This window comes from Tubulanus polymorphus, chromosome 3 (assembly GCF_964204645.1).
Source record: "Tubulanus polymorphus chromosome 3, tnTubPoly1.2, whole genome shotgun sequence".
NCBI classification, from domain to species: Eukaryota; Metazoa; Nemertea; class Palaeonemertea; order Tubulaniformes; family Tubulanidae; genus Tubulanus; species Tubulanus polymorphus.
The window spans coordinates 1793089-1809512 of record NC_134027.1 but is presented as its reverse complement, the minus strand read 5'-3'; the positions used below and the strand labels follow the sequence as shown (position 1 = coordinate 1809512).

The 16424-nt window shown below is 38.7% G+C and overlaps 2 protein-coding genes and 2 non-coding genes across 5 annotated transcripts; 2 read left to right on the top strand and 2 right to left on the bottom strand.

Annotated features, from left to right (window-relative positions):
• Positions 1-6292: 6292 nt before the first annotated feature.
• On the top strand, positions 6293-8833 carry LOC141901920 (large ribosomal subunit protein eL14-like). The gene is made up of 5 exons (XM_074789492.1): positions 6293-6364; positions 6634-6735; positions 7097-7291; positions 7524-7577; positions 8686-8833. The coding sequence occupies exons 1-5, from the start codon at positions 6362-6364 to the stop codon at positions 8788-8790; spliced, it is 459 nt and encodes a 152-aa protein (XP_074645593.1). The 5' UTR covers positions 6293-6361; the 3' UTR covers positions 8791-8833.
• On the top strand, positions 7765-7837 carry LOC141902944 (small nucleolar RNA SNORD49). Its single transcript, XR_012618986.1, has one exon. It is a non-coding gene; the product is annotated as a small nucleolar RNA SNORD49 (small nucleolar RNA).
• Positions 8834-9553: 720 nt separating the features above from the next.
• Positions 9554-14882, bottom strand: LOC141902427 (uncharacterized). Of its 2 annotated transcripts, none has more exons than XM_074790142.1 (5): positions 14634-14882; positions 13736-13882; positions 12827-13136; positions 12519-12744; positions 9554-12436 (listed from the first exon to the last, which is right to left on the bottom strand). In XM_074790142.1, the coding sequence occupies exons 2-5, from the start codon at positions 13811-13813 to the stop codon at positions 9706-9708; spliced, it is 3345 nt and encodes a 1114-aa protein (XP_074646243.1). In that variant the 5' UTR covers positions 13814-13882; positions 14634-14882; the 3' UTR covers positions 9554-9705. The 2 variants fall into 2 exon arrangements, with proteins under 2 accessions (XP_074646243.1, XP_074646242.1); XM_074790141.1 differs by lacking the exon at positions 14634-14882 and adding an exon at positions 14041-14119.
• On the bottom strand, positions 13221-13292 carry Trnam-cau (transfer RNA methionine (anticodon CAU)). Its single transcript has one exon. It is a non-coding gene; the product is annotated as a tRNA-Met (tRNA).
• Positions 14883-16424: the final 1542 nt, after the last annotated feature.

Below are 16424 nucleotides of genomic sequence, written 5' to 3'. Positions count from 1 at the left end.
GAGCTATCATCATAACAAGCGATCAGGCAAATTGCATGGCTCAAACTGATTGACAGATCTCAGGTGAATTTTACTGAAATTCCATCAAAACGTCATTTCTGATGATTCTCAGATATCGTGACTGACGTTATTCCACTGACTAACCATGCGAAAACGACGTATTTTTCCGTACGACAATTTCAGCCGAAAGCAGCACTCTAATATCATTAGGCTACATCCGGATTCGAAGCCGCGCAAACTACACAACAAAAATGAATTATATTTTTGAACGTTTGATGTTTGAAATATGATGATATGAACAGCGGCGGCAATTCGTCGATATAGTAAAGAATTAGAAAACGTCGTTACACGTGAAACACGAACTAATGACTGAATGAAAACCATAATCCAGTGAAAACGTATTTTCTAGGATACTTCGTTTGACTGGCAAATAAATCCCCCCTTTGATCAGTTTACTGCAGTTCGTATAGGATATATTTGAACTAGAGCTAATTGGATTGATTTCGTTGTTTGAGAGAGTGATGATCTCAGCATTACGAGTTCCAGTGACAAAAGGCCACAGTTCAAAATAACAGAATGAAACGTGATGTTTCTTTTATCTCAGGCTTCGGTCTCATACGTCGGCATAGTTTGTCGTAATTGTTTACATTTGAATTAGAATTCTGCCTCGGGGAAACTTTGCTGATAAAAAATTTTTAAATCGTCTCGTCGCCACGCTTGTATCTGCGAGCGCAAGTTCTCCGATACATTGAACACGAGCAAACAACGCTTGCAGATAGATCCACCGTTAACTCAATATCTCTAGATAGAAGTTGAGGATTGTTATATAACAACGTAGTTTCATTGGATAAAAAGTCGAAATGTCATCATTAAACTTTTCTTTCTTCAATTCCGATACTGTAAAAACCTCTACATCAGGGTAATTACGACTTTTGTTGGTAGCTCAGTGAATCGGGAAACACTGACGACGTGTCCTGATGGAATAGCATGGAGGACTCGAGAGATTCTTTTGAGCGCATCAACTCCTGCTGTGAGTCAAACACCGTATCCACCACCGAGACACAAAAACACGACAGTTTTGCGACGTTTATTGCTCTCTGTTCTCAATCTACATATAGATTTTAATGACCTAATAACTTCCATATCATTTTGAATATGAATAATAAATGTATTGTACCAGAGGGACTGACATACAATTAGCTACTATCGTTCTGACCGCTGCCTGTATGTTGGAGTCGATTGAAATCTACGAGTTTGATTCAAACGTACTGATAGAAACGATCACGCACGATTGGAACCGAAGGGACACAACTGAATACGCGATGATGCTTCAGGAATTGAATGGTTCACGGGGATATCGTATACGACAAGCTCTAATTTCTCATCATCAAACAGATTCAAATGACTAACTGCGTGAATGGTGAATCTGAGTGCCTAATTCTAAAACGAATTTGAAGAAATAGAAGAATACTTCCGCCGACGATAACGCCATACTTTTTATAATACGCTTTCCATATTCACACGTTAATTAACGCGTATGTTGTATATACCCTTAATATCTGTGGAAACGGTTATTCCTGAACGGGTTTTTTACCCGCGGCAAGGAATTACATGCATGTGGTCCATTAGCGACCCTTCGAGCTTACGGAAATATGCATGATGTAATGTGGGGTCTCTTGAGCGAGACATAGCTCAAAGGCATTCTTGGATGCACGAATGACTCCTGCTTTTGTCGTAATAGAATTGTAAACTAATCCAATCGACTCGCCTTTTTCTTTTAAGCTAAGAAAGCAATAAGTTACAAGCTTATAGTGTTAAATAGCGGCGCTTTGGTGACATTTACGGCGGTTTTCTACATATGTGAGACCACAGAAAAGGCGGAAAAACTGGCAGCTTAGCAACAAGAAAGAAAAATGCGATTACCAACTAGTTGATATATTATATTCTCCTTTAATTGAAGTGGATTTTTTCCGCAAGCAAATCGAATGAAACAATGGTAAAACTAGAAATAAAGCGCTTCGTTCTCAAACATAAACTCAAAACTAAAAAACATTTTTAGATTGTTTGAACCTTTTTTGTCTGATGTTTCAAGTATATATCGTGATAATTCAAATTCATATAAAGCCAGTAACCAGTTTATGAAGCATCTATACATCTATAGAATTGATTTTACAATCGTTTGATAGGTATAGCTACACCCTTATGTGTTAAAGCTAACGTTATTTTCAGCTAATTAAGTATAGAATTTTCTCGATTTTACTTACCTTACGAGATATCCGTAAAATTCCTTCCTTTACATTGGAGTCAACGGCGATGTCCATATATCCATTACCGTTTTAACGAATGGATGATGATCAGCGTATTTTGTTTTATATGGTGTGCAACAGTATTGCCATCTTCGCGGTTGTTGAGCAGCGAGGAGAGAGAGAGAACGAGGGGGAGGGAGAGCGAGCGAGCGTGTGAGACACTGTACCTGGATTCAATGAACGAGAGATTCACAGCGCGACATTGCGCCTTCCGTGTCGTATCATTGCTGGGCGCGGTATCCAAACACTCACTGATAAGTTTCGAATAAAGGCCTGCAAGATTTTCTTTAAATTGCTGACAATATTTTATTTGTTTCAACCACTTGAGGTTTCGCATTTTCATTATTTTTCTAATATGGCGTATTTCAAATAAAAAATGGTTTCACTTTCGCTTCAATAGAAAAGCGACAAGTTGCTAAAGTTTGTCATATTGAAGTATGCGATTGAAAGTGCTCTTAACCGTGTTTTAGTGCGTAAGGGTTGGTCAACAAAAAACAGCGGATATTGCGTGTATATATCTGTTTGTTGCTGAATCTCGCCTTCTAATACGTCATTCCGTCTAAAGACAGGTTTTCGCTTTCAGGGGTATCTTAATTGCACGCGAATCAATCCACTTTGAGCCGACTGCATTTGTCCGGGGTTCGTGATACCTCTGCTAACGACATTTGCATCATCGTCGTCTGAGTGATGGTGGTTACTCTAGTAGGTAAAAATAACAAATGACCAACGGGAGGTAAATCATGAGTAGAAGTGAAATTAATGATGATTAGTCCCAGTAGGAGAGTGTTGGTCGTTCTAATCAACCGTATATATCACGTCTAAAAAGCTATTCCAACAAAAAGCACCGAATTACTTAGATTTCCGCGAACGTACTTTGAATCATTCACACACGTCGTTATTCTTCCGGTAGAGTTGGTTCCTCATAAAGTTTATTATTGCATGTATCTAAAAATGTCTATAGTTTTTATCTCGGTCTTTGCTTAGTCTTCGTACGACGGAAATCTATCGTCGAGATGCAATATTCAATGATGTCTATCGAGGCGCGCGCACTCACAAGTAGATGCAAGTAGTTGCATCTTATTTGATCATAAATCATCGACGAATTAAACATGCCTTGGATGATTGCGATTGCCATATACTGACATCTTTAATACTGCTGCAGATATTATTTCTTGTCGCTTGATCAGGCATGAAAATGTTTGTCGGTGTCGTATGTTGGTTTTGCGCGTCGTTTAGTTCAACATACTCTGGTCGCACACAACGTCGGTCGAGTATTTGACGATAAACATCTGCATTTTTAACTGCACTGTCGATGAAGGTTTGCGATGTCAACACTTTATATTCCGGACCGAAAAAAGTTTTAAATAAAATTCAGACAAAGTGTGTTTATTTTCTACTTGTCGGCTGACAACGGCGTTCATTAGTCTTTTGAATATCTGAAATATACGTAACGTAATAACACGCCATCCGGGAGCGCGGCCATTTTGACACTCATTCATCGACTGGACGATTTAAAAAGAAACTCAAGCGCAACAACAAGACACCCGCGAGCAACACAAGCGCAGTTCCTAGCCTCTCGAAGGGACACTAGGGAGAATCGGTCCTTGTTAAATGACATTATTATCTTGTTGCGGATGATGTCGCCGGAGGGCAACTTCCAGATTATTATGTTGTTATGCGCCTCATGTCGAAGCTGATTCAGTGTTACCAAGAAATTACTGGTATAGTTACTGTCACGGATATTTAGGGTTGTTTTTTTTTATTCGGTAACTGGTATATATCCCCTGCGTCGCATTCAATTTATAAGTGGAAAACGACAGCAAAAAAACGAAATACACGCTGTCTACCCGGTAATTATGTGCTTATAAAGCTTTCCGTTTGTCCCCGCCGCGCCATCACATCAACACGGGCGACGCGAATAAAAATGTAGACTTCTCCATAAAGAAAAGTGTAGCCGTGTAGCGAGAAGAAACATCGCGTCGACCGTATACCCTGCTTCCTCGATTGATTATCAGCAGAAATCTGTATTTTGGATGACTAAAGCCGAGAAATTGCAGTAACTTACAACCAAACATTTCGTCTCTATTTGTAATTATTGTGGGATTTTCGATAACATATATTGATCTCCTGAAATGAATTCAATAGTTTCAACTATAAGTGAATGAAACGAACAATATCAATTGTCGTTTTGTTTTATGTTTAGAGAGGTGTAATTTAAACGCACTGACGATACACATTATTCTTCAGGCCTCATAATATTTGGACGCTTTTTACTTCAATCAGTAGTCCAATGTGACGCGCTGTGACGCAAAGTGCGTTAGCTTATTACTGGACTTCATGTCGCAACAAACAACTTCAGATGTCTTCATCTGACAATGTCTCTTTAATCAAGTAGTAGTGTCACGTAACTACAGGGCCTCGGGCCCAGCTGACAACTGAGCAAAGTCTGATATCTAATTATACGGTATCCGCTGAATGATACTGCTGTCGTATTAACTGTCACAATTGTCATCGTACCGCGTAAAGAAACCGTGGATATTTACTTAGAAAAAAAAATCGCGTGGCGATTCATTCTCGAAGAATGTCTTACAACTGATGTACGTCTCTTGACAAGGCGTTATTCTACGAGTTTCCGCTCTCCTTTTGAGGTTGTATTTTCTTAAGGTTGCGACGTAAATAATTCCAATCCAAAGGTCAGGAATTGCGCAGTATACCTGTATTGACCAGGCGTCTGTGGCAGTGGACTGAAATACTTTTTTCAAACATACCGAGATACGACGAATATAAAATATCGATTCGCTGTAGTCAGGTTTTGAAATTCATATTTCGAATAATATACGCGAGAATTGAAATCCTCCTAATATCCGCTGCCAATCATACTATTGAATTTACAAAAAAAATACAGAAAATATTATTAGAATTTTTTCTAGTGAATTTACTCAAGAAAGCCGAGCGAATTTACAAAATTACAATAAAAGCTATCGCATAAATTGGTAAAAAAAATAGCACGAGGCTGCCGATGGACGTTCAAAGGGATTTAATGAAAACACGTCTTAGAAATGTGTACGTGAGATCAGACAAGGGAGAAACAAGCGAAACGTGAAACAAGACTCCGTATTTCACCAGTGTTTTTTCCTTTCCCGAGAGTGCTTAGGCTTAATGAATTAAAAGTCCATCAAGAAGATTATTTTTTCGGCTATTAGGCACGTGTATTGTCGCCATGAATCGAGCCGATTGTTGTTGTATAAACGCAGTCTATCAAATGGGAGTTAATGGATGAGTTTCCATTGGGGTCGTTTTACTATAGATCCATCGCTGCAGAAATTCAAATCCGGCACCGGGGTTCTTAAGAGGATCGTTTTTATGGCCCATGCCGTAACAGTGGTCCTTATCTAGGGGCAAAAGCTAACTCAGGCGCCACCGGCCTATCTTCCAAAAAAAAATTAAATCCTTCGGGTCCGATATTACTAAGCCTAAATTTACCGAGACACCCCAATGTATAGGCTACTCTGAGTGGAAGAACGATGCAATGCGCTATTTATTGGTTGGAACTAAGCTAGATTCAGCCAGCCCCTAAATGTCCGACGCTTCGAATCAGATTAGTGCCGATGTCAATCAGTCGTTTCTCTGAACGGAACCGCGTCTTCAGCGCTCAAAAACAAAACACCATCTGCAACATCGTTTGAATGATAGAATAAAATGAAATGCATATGTTTATCAAAGGTGTGTGATATGGACATTCTATTTCAAATAAGAGTTCGAACCCAAACTAAATTCCCGCCAAATCTCGTACATGCACAGATCACAATCGACCACGCCCGATTAACTAGACTGGTTACCGGTCTCTATTTCGGTGGCGCTGGTAACCAGTCTACCAATTACGTATATTTAAATGAAACCTATAACCAAAATTCAATTTCAAAATCCTTTTTTGAATATAACAAATATAATTAATGAGTGAATTTTAGTATATCGCTGCTTTTACTTCTAATTAAATGAATTCTCGAACACGCGAGAATTCGAACACGTGATCTCTTCGGTATAGCGAGTACAGCATGGTTAGTATTTAGCGATAAACCTGTGGTTTTAAACAGTGAATTTCATCGGTTAAACCTACGTGAATAAAGCAATAAAGTAGTTGATCAGTATAAAGATGTGTTTAAGAGTCTAATGTGAGGAATCAATGTTTGAATTTCACTTTTAAAACTCGATAAATACCAGTTTGAAGAATACACTCATTTACAAATCCAACTTCAATCAATCTGATTTTATTCCCGCCCGGTTTGGTGTACACGTATTTCATTTCGTTTGTGTTTGTTTTTTTAAGGTGTACGAAAGATTTGTTGAGGTTGGCCGCGTGGCCTTCATTGCCTATGGACCACAGAGAGGAAAACTGTGCGTCATTCTGGATATCATCGACCAAAACAGGGTAAGAAGAGCTACTACTGACAGTGAGTGTGTGTCAGTGTGCAGTGGATCAGGGATTTTGACTAATAGAGCTGAATAATTAGGAAGAAGAACAATATCAGTTGTTTTAGATTTATATTGTGGGTTTTCAATGGATGTAATTCAAGACTGGAAGTAATCCCTCATAAAATTTTCATCAGACATGTTGCACTTAGTTACCAATGGCTTTGCTTTTGAGCTGAGGAAAAGCTTCCGCAGTGCAAAATATTCTTTGCGGCTTGAGGGTCTTATAACAATTCTGCCAGAATGCCCTTATAAATCTGAACCCCTGTCTAGATTCTGAATTCTCTGAAAACGTTGATGATTTATGTATTGTGTTTCAGGCTTTGGTTGAAGGTCCGTTCACTGGCATCAAACGACAGTCGATGAACTTTAAACACTTACATTTAACGAGTTTCACAGTGAAAATCGGTCCATCAGCCAGACAGAAGTCTCTGAAGAAAGCGTGGCTCGCCGCTGAAATCGACCAGAAATGGAAAGAGACGACGTGGGCCAAGAAATTCGAATTGAAGAAAAAGGTAATTACGTTATAATGACGCAGTAAACGAAACTTACGACACATTGAGACCGGAAAAATTGGTTAAGGATAAGAAAAAATAGATCAAGAAGTAAAAAAATTTAGTTTTCGAAAGTCTTAAGTTTCCAAGTTTAGCGAGAGTTACTGATTGTAAAAGAAGATTTGAACTCGCCCAATTTAGGACACGTTATCTGGAAGATTTGAACTTAATGAATGTTTGAATTTTTTTGCAGAGAAAGACGATGACAGACTTCGATAGATTCAAACTGATGAAGGCCAAACAAACAGTAAGTTGATAGATATATAAATGTGGTATACAGGAAATAATCCAGAGCACGAATGATGAGACATAAATATAGGAATTGCCGTCTGATATCGAAACTGACTGATAATTCTTTACACTGATGTGCGTGCTGTGTATTTCTGCATATTTTTAAGACATTCAAAAGTATTTCAAGCTGTTTTCTAACCTAATGCAAATGATGAGACATAAATATAGGAATTGCCGTCTGATGCCGAAACTGACTGATAATTCTTTTCACTGATGCATATTTTTCCCTCCTCTACACAACCTATTTTAACCACATTTTAGTTAATTTATACTTCGATTTAAAATTTGGTCTCGTATGGGCCTCGCACAAATGATGAGACATAAATATAGGAATTGCCGTCTGATGCCGAAACTGACTGATAATTCTTATCACTGATGTGCGTGCTGTGTATTTTTGCATACATATTACTTAAAATTAATTTAAAAGTACAGTCAACCCCCAATTTACCGCCTATCGCCAGGTTCTCTCAATCTACATCTCAATACAAATACATAGTAAATCACCCCTGTTATACGGACACAGAATCATTCTGCACCGATGTTGGCGGTATATAAGGGATTGACTGTATTTCGAGCTGTTTTCTAACCTAACGCAAATGATGAGACATAAATATAGGAATTGCCGTCTGATGTCGAAGCTGATTGATAATTCTTGTCACTGATGCGTTGCATAGTTCAGGATTGCTAATTCCTTCATTCAATTGACTTAATAGCAATACTCGATATTAGCTCAGTTTTTAACTTAAAATAGTTTTGCAAATGACGAGACATAAATATAGGAATTGCCGTCTGATGCCGAAACTGACTGATAATTCTTATCACTGATGCAACTATTCAAAACTAGAACGAATTCTGAAATCCCATGTCCCTAGTAAAATATTCCCTTAGCTGGTTGTACAGAAGATTCCACTCAACTCGAGACATCACTACTCAGGCAGATTTTTCCGACTCAAAAGATTTGACTTGTCTTAATTGTTGTTGGTCCTTGGCTAGATCTAATAGAACTATTTTGTATTGCTTTTTAAACGAGAAATTAATTTGAATATGTTGTTTTTGTTTTCCAGAGAAACAGAATTATCACCATGGAATTTAAGAAACTTAAAAAGGCAGATGCCAAGGCGGTAAAAACACCTGCGAAAAAAACGACCAAAAAAACCGTTAAAAAGTAATTGTCTTTGACACAAGTATAAATAAATTCTTGTATACAGTGAATTAATTTGGTTGTTTTGTTTCTTCAATTTGTATTCAGTGTTTTAATTGTGATTAGAATTCATGGCCCTGGAAGTCAATGTTAACACTAGATTCAAACCTGGGATGTCCTTAGTGTGTATTTGTTCATCAATTATTCCTTTATCATAGGGCGATATCTTCGTGTTGATAAAAAGTTACTCAGAACTCAATTTTTAAAAACGGATTCCTAAGTTAGGAATAATAGATTATGACTATCTGTATCACTCGCATGCCGCTGTTGGAATATCCACCTGTGTAAAAATCTTAGCCGTCAAGTGCTGCCTCTAGTCATATCGTTGACGGCGAACGTGAGAACTAACTTATTACTCGTATACCACAGCAGGAATATTGTATTGTCGAGTTAGTTCACACGTTCACCGCTAACAATATGCATAGGGGCAGCACATAACGGTTAAGATCCAGCGGGACTACAACACTGTTGAATTACTGCAACAATGCTGAAACTACAAAACGGCTGCTATTCTTTCAATAAGATTGTCTTTGATATAGTTCTATAGTTCTCTGATATAGTTCAAAAGAATAGATGTTAATCAAGGCCAAGAGGCATGCAGTACAACGATAGTTTTGGAGAATGTACTTAAGGTATTATTTATAGTCTTGAGGAAGTCCACTTCTTCCCTCTTCATTCACGAAAGAAAGGAAATGATGCTCGAAAACAATTTTACAAATGATTATAGTGGCTATATTTACAATAAAGACATATCATGTATTTACATTCGAATCTGATCAGGATTCAAGGAGGATAAACACGCAAAAAACACTTAATTAGAATGTACAAAGACACGACTGTGTTATTTACAATGGAAAGTTTCATAATTATTTCATGCGTATAATTAGTTATCCAATGATTGTGTAATTATTTGTTTGTTCGCAATAGGAATTTGGTATAAATCAACTTGTTCGTTCATTAGCGTATAAACATTCTCAGCCGAACTGAGTCGCTTCCTGTTCATATCGAAATAAAAGTCGTTAGTTAAACTGTTCATATTGTCATTGTGTGTGGAACTGCTGCTGAACTGGGTCAGCCACGGAGCGTCATCTGTAGGTGTATCGAGCGATGTGTTCATTTGTGTCGCAAAGATCCACTTCTTTGTCTGTTCATCTTTCTCATTCTCCGAGTTCACGATATAATAAGGGTTTGAATTGTCAGCGAATGCCATCCACGCTCTGTCATTATCTTTTGCGTTGGCAATTTGTTGTGGTTTTTTCTCAGCCCACGAACTATCGAACGGGTCCCATTCCGAAGTCGGAGACGAAAATGAAAACGACGTCGACAGATCGCCAAAGATGGAACTTTCAGAGCGCAACGATTTCACAGTGGGTGACGTTATTGGAGGCAAACAGGTTGAAATATCACACGAGTCATCACCGGTAAGAAAATCGATAGTTGCAGGTGATGGTTTTGCCGGTGTTTCCACGACGGATGTTGTAGTAATGACGGCATCGGATTTCGGGAAAGTTTCAAGTGGAATTAGTGGTAGATCGTAACCGTAAACTGAATTAGTTTCAGCCTGGATGGAGCTATCCGCATTAGCTTTCTTTGGTTTTTCATCTTGGACCGAGTTATCACTAGTACTTGGTTTCTTCGCTTTGTCATCTTGGTCAATACTAGACCCGGTAGCACTACCCCCTGATATCACCGATTCATGTTTCGACTTGGTACGGAACGGTTTCGAGATTTTACTGCGACGTTCAGTATTTGGTGACGACCCTTTTTGTTTTGTAAGCGGTGGTGTTCTGGAGCTTCTACGTTTTGCATTAGTGAGAGGAAGCAATTGTTTGGGACTGTCGTAAGAATTATCAGCACCAGTAGGCATAGTTGCTGGCGTAACTGGAGTATTAGGTGTTGTTGAAATATCTTCTCCGTCAGAGGATGAATTTTCAACCGATCGGTTATTTTTGTGCCCTTTCATTAACTTAGACAGTTTCTTCTTTATCTTATGTCCTTTGCCTTTCGGAGTTTGTTTTATACGATCAGCGGTAAATATTGACTGAGGACGACTCGGACGACGATTCGGCAACTGTGGAGGGCTTTCCTGTAACGTACTTTCATCAATTCCCAGATAACTGAGGATGTCTTTTTTAACTTTATCGACATGCTCGTTATGCGTTGTGTTAGCCGGATCACTGTCAAACGTTTTGGCAAAAATGTCATTAACCTCTTTCAGACGTATCGCCTTGTTTAAATTATCACTCTCTGCTGCGGATAAACTGTTATTTGCAGAGTTAAAGATTTGCATCGCTTGTGCACCGCTCTTTCTTTCCGGTCGAGACGGTGTTGGCGGTGGTGTTACCGATGCTTCTTCTTCGCAGCCGAGATACTTCAAAATATCCTTTCTGAACTTATCCAGGTCTTCGTAGACATTTTCCACAGCAGGATCGTCGTTCGCGCCTTCTTCGTTATCCAGCTGTTTGAAAGCGTCGCTGTTGTTTACGAGAGGAATTTTTATATTGACAACTGAACTACGACGCCTTTCTTTTAAACTAGGTTTTCGTTCTGTGTTCACCAATTCTTGCTTATCGTCTGCGTGTATTTTATCATTATCTTCTATTTCATCGCCTTGCAAAAAGAGCTCTTGATATATATGCGACCCTGTTGATATCTTCCTGCACTTTTCCTCTTCAATGATATCCTCAACAACTTTCGAATATATTTTATCTGTTCCAGCGATTTCGGGGTCGTTCGTAGTGATATCGTCATCTGTGCGATAATTAGCGGACGACAGAAGGCTATCTGCAAGTTCCGACGGTTCTTCGTCTTCGGGAATGGAATCTCGCGATCCATCAGAATTCACGGAAACTCCCGAACTGGATGAGGCACGTTTTTGTGAATTTGCAACTACTTTCACTCCTGGTGATTCACGGGTGACGACCACCTCGCTGTATCCATCACTTCTTGTTCGGACGCGTCTGGCTGGAATTGGGGGTGGAGCTGCGATTGGAACAGCTCTAAACTCAGACACTGGTCGTACGCCCGATGGGGTTACATCGTAAATACCACATTCTTCATACTTCGTTTCAGTCCCGAGGCTCAGACGCAATGGATTCGGTAAATGTCCAGCATTTGTTTTGGATGTTGAAGCTCTAGGACGTGGTCTCGGCGTTGGGCGCTCTTCTTGATTTTGGGATTCTGAACGTTTGGCGCGTGGTGCGATGATTGGTGTTGGAGTATCTGTGTCTTGGGGTAATTTCTGGGCTTCGGATCTAACTTTTGATTCCGGACTGTTCCTCGGCTTGAAATAACTATTGAACCCACATGAAAGTGTGTTATATGTGGCATCATCGACTGAAGCATCGGTATCAGAACGCACTGGTCGATGATCTTCAGCAATGGGTGTTAATCCTACTGTACTGTAGGTATCTGTAGCTTCATCGCTTACGGAATTGTCCGAATATGTGCGTTCGCGAGACGTAACCGAAGACAAGGATGTACATGAAGTGACGTTTGGGAGCGAATTGTTTTTCAGTCGAATGGCCTCGTCGATACTATCAGAAATAACCTTCAAAACTTTTTCAGCTTCCAAACAAAAGAAGCGATATTCACCTTTACCAGTGTCGCATTTCCTGTAAGCAAAACATTCCTATTTTAAGTTCAATTTGAATAAATCAGATGCATTTACGTAAAACATGAAGCTACAGTACTCACGGTCCAGCTTCGATGACGAATACGTGGTCCTTGTCGGGTCCCGGATCTTGATAGAGAAAGAATCGTTTCAGAGTATTCAGTTTCCATTTAACAGCAGGAATATCAGTAGGTTCACTTTCCGGTGACATCAATGCAACCCTTTCCGGTGTTATTGATAACCGATAGTCACCGCTCAAACTTAACATTTCAGAATATTTATTACCAATCACCAAAACGTCGAAAACATCTAGAAATGAAACGCATATCATACGAATATATTCACGATTTCAGAAATATTAATAGATCATCAAAGGTCTTTATTTATTTACCCTTTTCAAGTTCCCGACTCGAAAGCCATAACATCGCTTTCAATGATCTCATACACGTTTGTCTAATCGTTTCACTAGCTCCAGCCAGGAATAAAACTGGTCCAGTCTCAACATTCACTTCAAACGCAAACGACCGAGTTTTTGACTTGCACTTTTTCACCTCAGTCACCAATTCTAACAATATCGTATGTTTTTCGTTCGGTTTGCAAAGTGCGCTCTCGTGATCGGTGTAAATATCAAGTTTGGCAGAATATTTCTCCGTTGAAAGGTCTCTGATTTGATGTATTTCGATCCATTTTCTTTTCCATACCTAAAACAAAAATAAAAAAATAGGTTATCTAGTAAAAGAATTATCTTCTTGATGCCAACTTGCATCTCGTAAAAATGTAACTCATAGCAGAGCGTGGTTTCGATCCACGGACCTCTGGGTTATGGGCCCAGCACGCTTCCACTGCGCCACTCTGCTGGTCATACAATGGTGACAAATGGTGCTATTTTTGGAGATCTCTTTGTATAGAACCAGTCGTATAGGCAAGGCATAGAATAAAAGAACTGATCGGTCGGGAATATGAAGGTATATGATATTTTTTGTTTCTCTCCAAAAAATGTTGCAAGATACAAGAAATATTAGTGATGTTTAAAAAGTCGACATTCATAGGAAAAAACGAAGAAAAATTGACCTCAGGTGACACATTTCCTCATATCTGGTAGACTAGATTTCATTATCAGTGCTTGTTAAAAACGATTATTATTCAATCAGATGAATGACGCAGTTTGATTTCCACGATCTAATTCTATTTCTAATTATTGTTTATCGGAAAAATCGCTCTTGAAATTTCCGACGTCTGGGGCTCAGGCGTGTGACGATGACTAATCGAAAAAAACTGAGGTCTAATTACATATTCTTACCCTCAATTTGGAACCTCTGACTTTTGGTGGTTGTTTGATATCCAGATATCCCTGAAAACAACCTTGCGAACTTTCCATTTCGTTATTTTCCTCTTCTACTTCCTCGATAATATCCTCAATATCCTCCTCACCACTCGTCAGGTCCTCCTGGAGGTAATCAAAATTATTTTCTAAATATTCAAATAACTAATTTCATCTTATTATTGAATAAAGTTAAGTTAGCAATATACATCGTAATTGAAGCAGGTGGTTGATCTATGATTTGAGTTGGAGGGATAATTTAATTACGGTCTATCAGTTCTTACCTCCTGAAATTTTCCGTAACCCATAGCTTTAGCCTATTGTGGTATGTACTGGCCTAAAGGTTTTTCAGATCTATTTAACTGATCTATGATGGAGTAATATACGATATGAAGAAATTGGAGGAAATATCTAAAGATAGGCTTCCTTTTAAAGAAATCTGCCTTTTGTTTGGTATATTTAGATCCACGTTTGAATTAGGAAAGAATTATACGACGTTTTGTCCATTGTCAGTGTACAAGGCGCTGTAAGAGTCATTAGGTATTGGCCAAGAAGCCGGGTTTTAGATTTATGAAAATATTCCTCGCAGAAGTTTGTAAAAATAGGCGTTACGGATGTACTGCGTTCTGTGCCAAAAAACCTTTCGACCTTTCTGAACAATATGCACTGAATTGTCTGAATGTTTAGTACAGTGACATGTTATTAATGTTGCTATTAGATGGACTAGCTGAAATACTTTACTTCTTGAAATATATAATGTTTTTACATAAATCTGGTTCAATATCAATATATATCTGACATTTTGAGTTTGTCGATACACTATTTTGTCGTCTAGATCGACGGTGAACAAAAGTCAGCTGTAACACGTAATACCTACTTCTTATGATCTTAAGTCCACTTTCCGACACCGAGTTAACTTCGCAGAAATTCCATCAAAAAAAAAGTTTTTGTTTGCACTAATTATTCCCGAATTCCCTTTGTTGTTGAAAAGTAAAAGCAATCGATCTCGATACGTCGAAAACTTCCCAAATTCACTTTGTCGTAAAGAAGTAAAAGCAATTGATCTTGAAAACTTTCACTAATGTCACCGAACGCTGAGATCGGATCTGTTTTATAACTGTGTCTACTACCGTTCGTGGAATAATGACGTTACATAGTTCATAAAGTGATTATCTCTCAGGACCTCATACTCTTCGGTACCTTTCGGTACCTTGTTAATAGATATCTGTGTCAGGTTCTCTCGTCTTATCAGATCTACGAAAACCTTTGATATCAAATTTCAAAAGACACGACCATAAATACATAGCACTAGCCTTGATAAAGTTATTGTAACGTAAGATATCGTAGGAAACTTGACAGTGCAATAAAACGGCGTGAAGTTTTAGAATTACCTGTTACTGTGCTGAGAAATATTGGACCCCTGAGTCAAAGACACAAAAAAATATCACACACAAAAATCAGTTTTATATAATCACTATTCACATAATTACATGGCAGAAAACTAGTCAAACTAGTGCTCCAAATACACGTGCATTTTTAACAAATACATTCATATTATGCACGATTTATTCTCCCTGGGTCAATATCCCAGCGAAACGATCCATTTGGGGGACAGGAGATGATGGATTAATGAAATTGAATGTTCTTATAAGCGAACCATAGGAGATTGAGGTTTGATCTAAGCACCCCCAAACTACGAGCTCGATCCTGTGTTTCGAACCCAGCGACGATGAAGTCATTTGTGGCTCTCTTTTGATATTTGGGTCAAATGAATAAAAACATTTTTCATACATATAAAACAGCCCCAGGTACCACCGAAACAACGACATTTCACAGGACGATCATCAGACTTTCCCGCGTTTATTCGGTTTGTTTTGACCACTGGACGCCCGCAGGTCAAAAGGGGTCATTACAATAACAAGCTGATAACAGACACTTCATATATCTGAACTTTGATACTAGCACCTACGTGTATAAAAAAAACTCATTTCAGATAAAATCCTACTGAAATTATATTTATTGGTTTTATCTTGTAAGGGGACATTCCCGCTAGACATGACTTCCTCGATTCATGTCGCACATTTTTAGGATGACAAGATAAATCTTAAAAAGTGATGTGTCTAAGTCGTTTAGAAATTAACTATCATAGGGTTTACTGAGCAAAAATCCATCGGACCTCTCGGACCACGTGATACGTCCGAAATGACAAGTGCTTGGTCTTACTGGGCAGCTTCTCAAATATCACCGCGAAGGAAGCTTAGCCGATGTATTGGACATGTGATCAGAGCCCAGGGCTCGCTAGTTAGGAAGGAGATTCGAGGGGGTCGTGGAATGGTGAATTCAGGGTTTATTCGAAGCCTTCTGATAAAACAAAACAACAAATTGATAGTATTTCAGACTATTTTATTAATTTACAGACATATACAGAAAAAATACACATATCAGTGCATTATCTACGACAGTAATCAAAACAGGTTCTAATCAACAGTTACTATTTAATATATGAGGCTTTATCATACAGAGCACCAAATAATCAAAACACATGCCTCATATATCTAATACGTAACAAGAAATAAATGGACTCTACTCGCGCAGAATGTACTATTAGGCTAAAAAAAATTGATACCTTGTTTCTCCGCTCTGCTGTGCTTAAATGTTGACCCGGCCG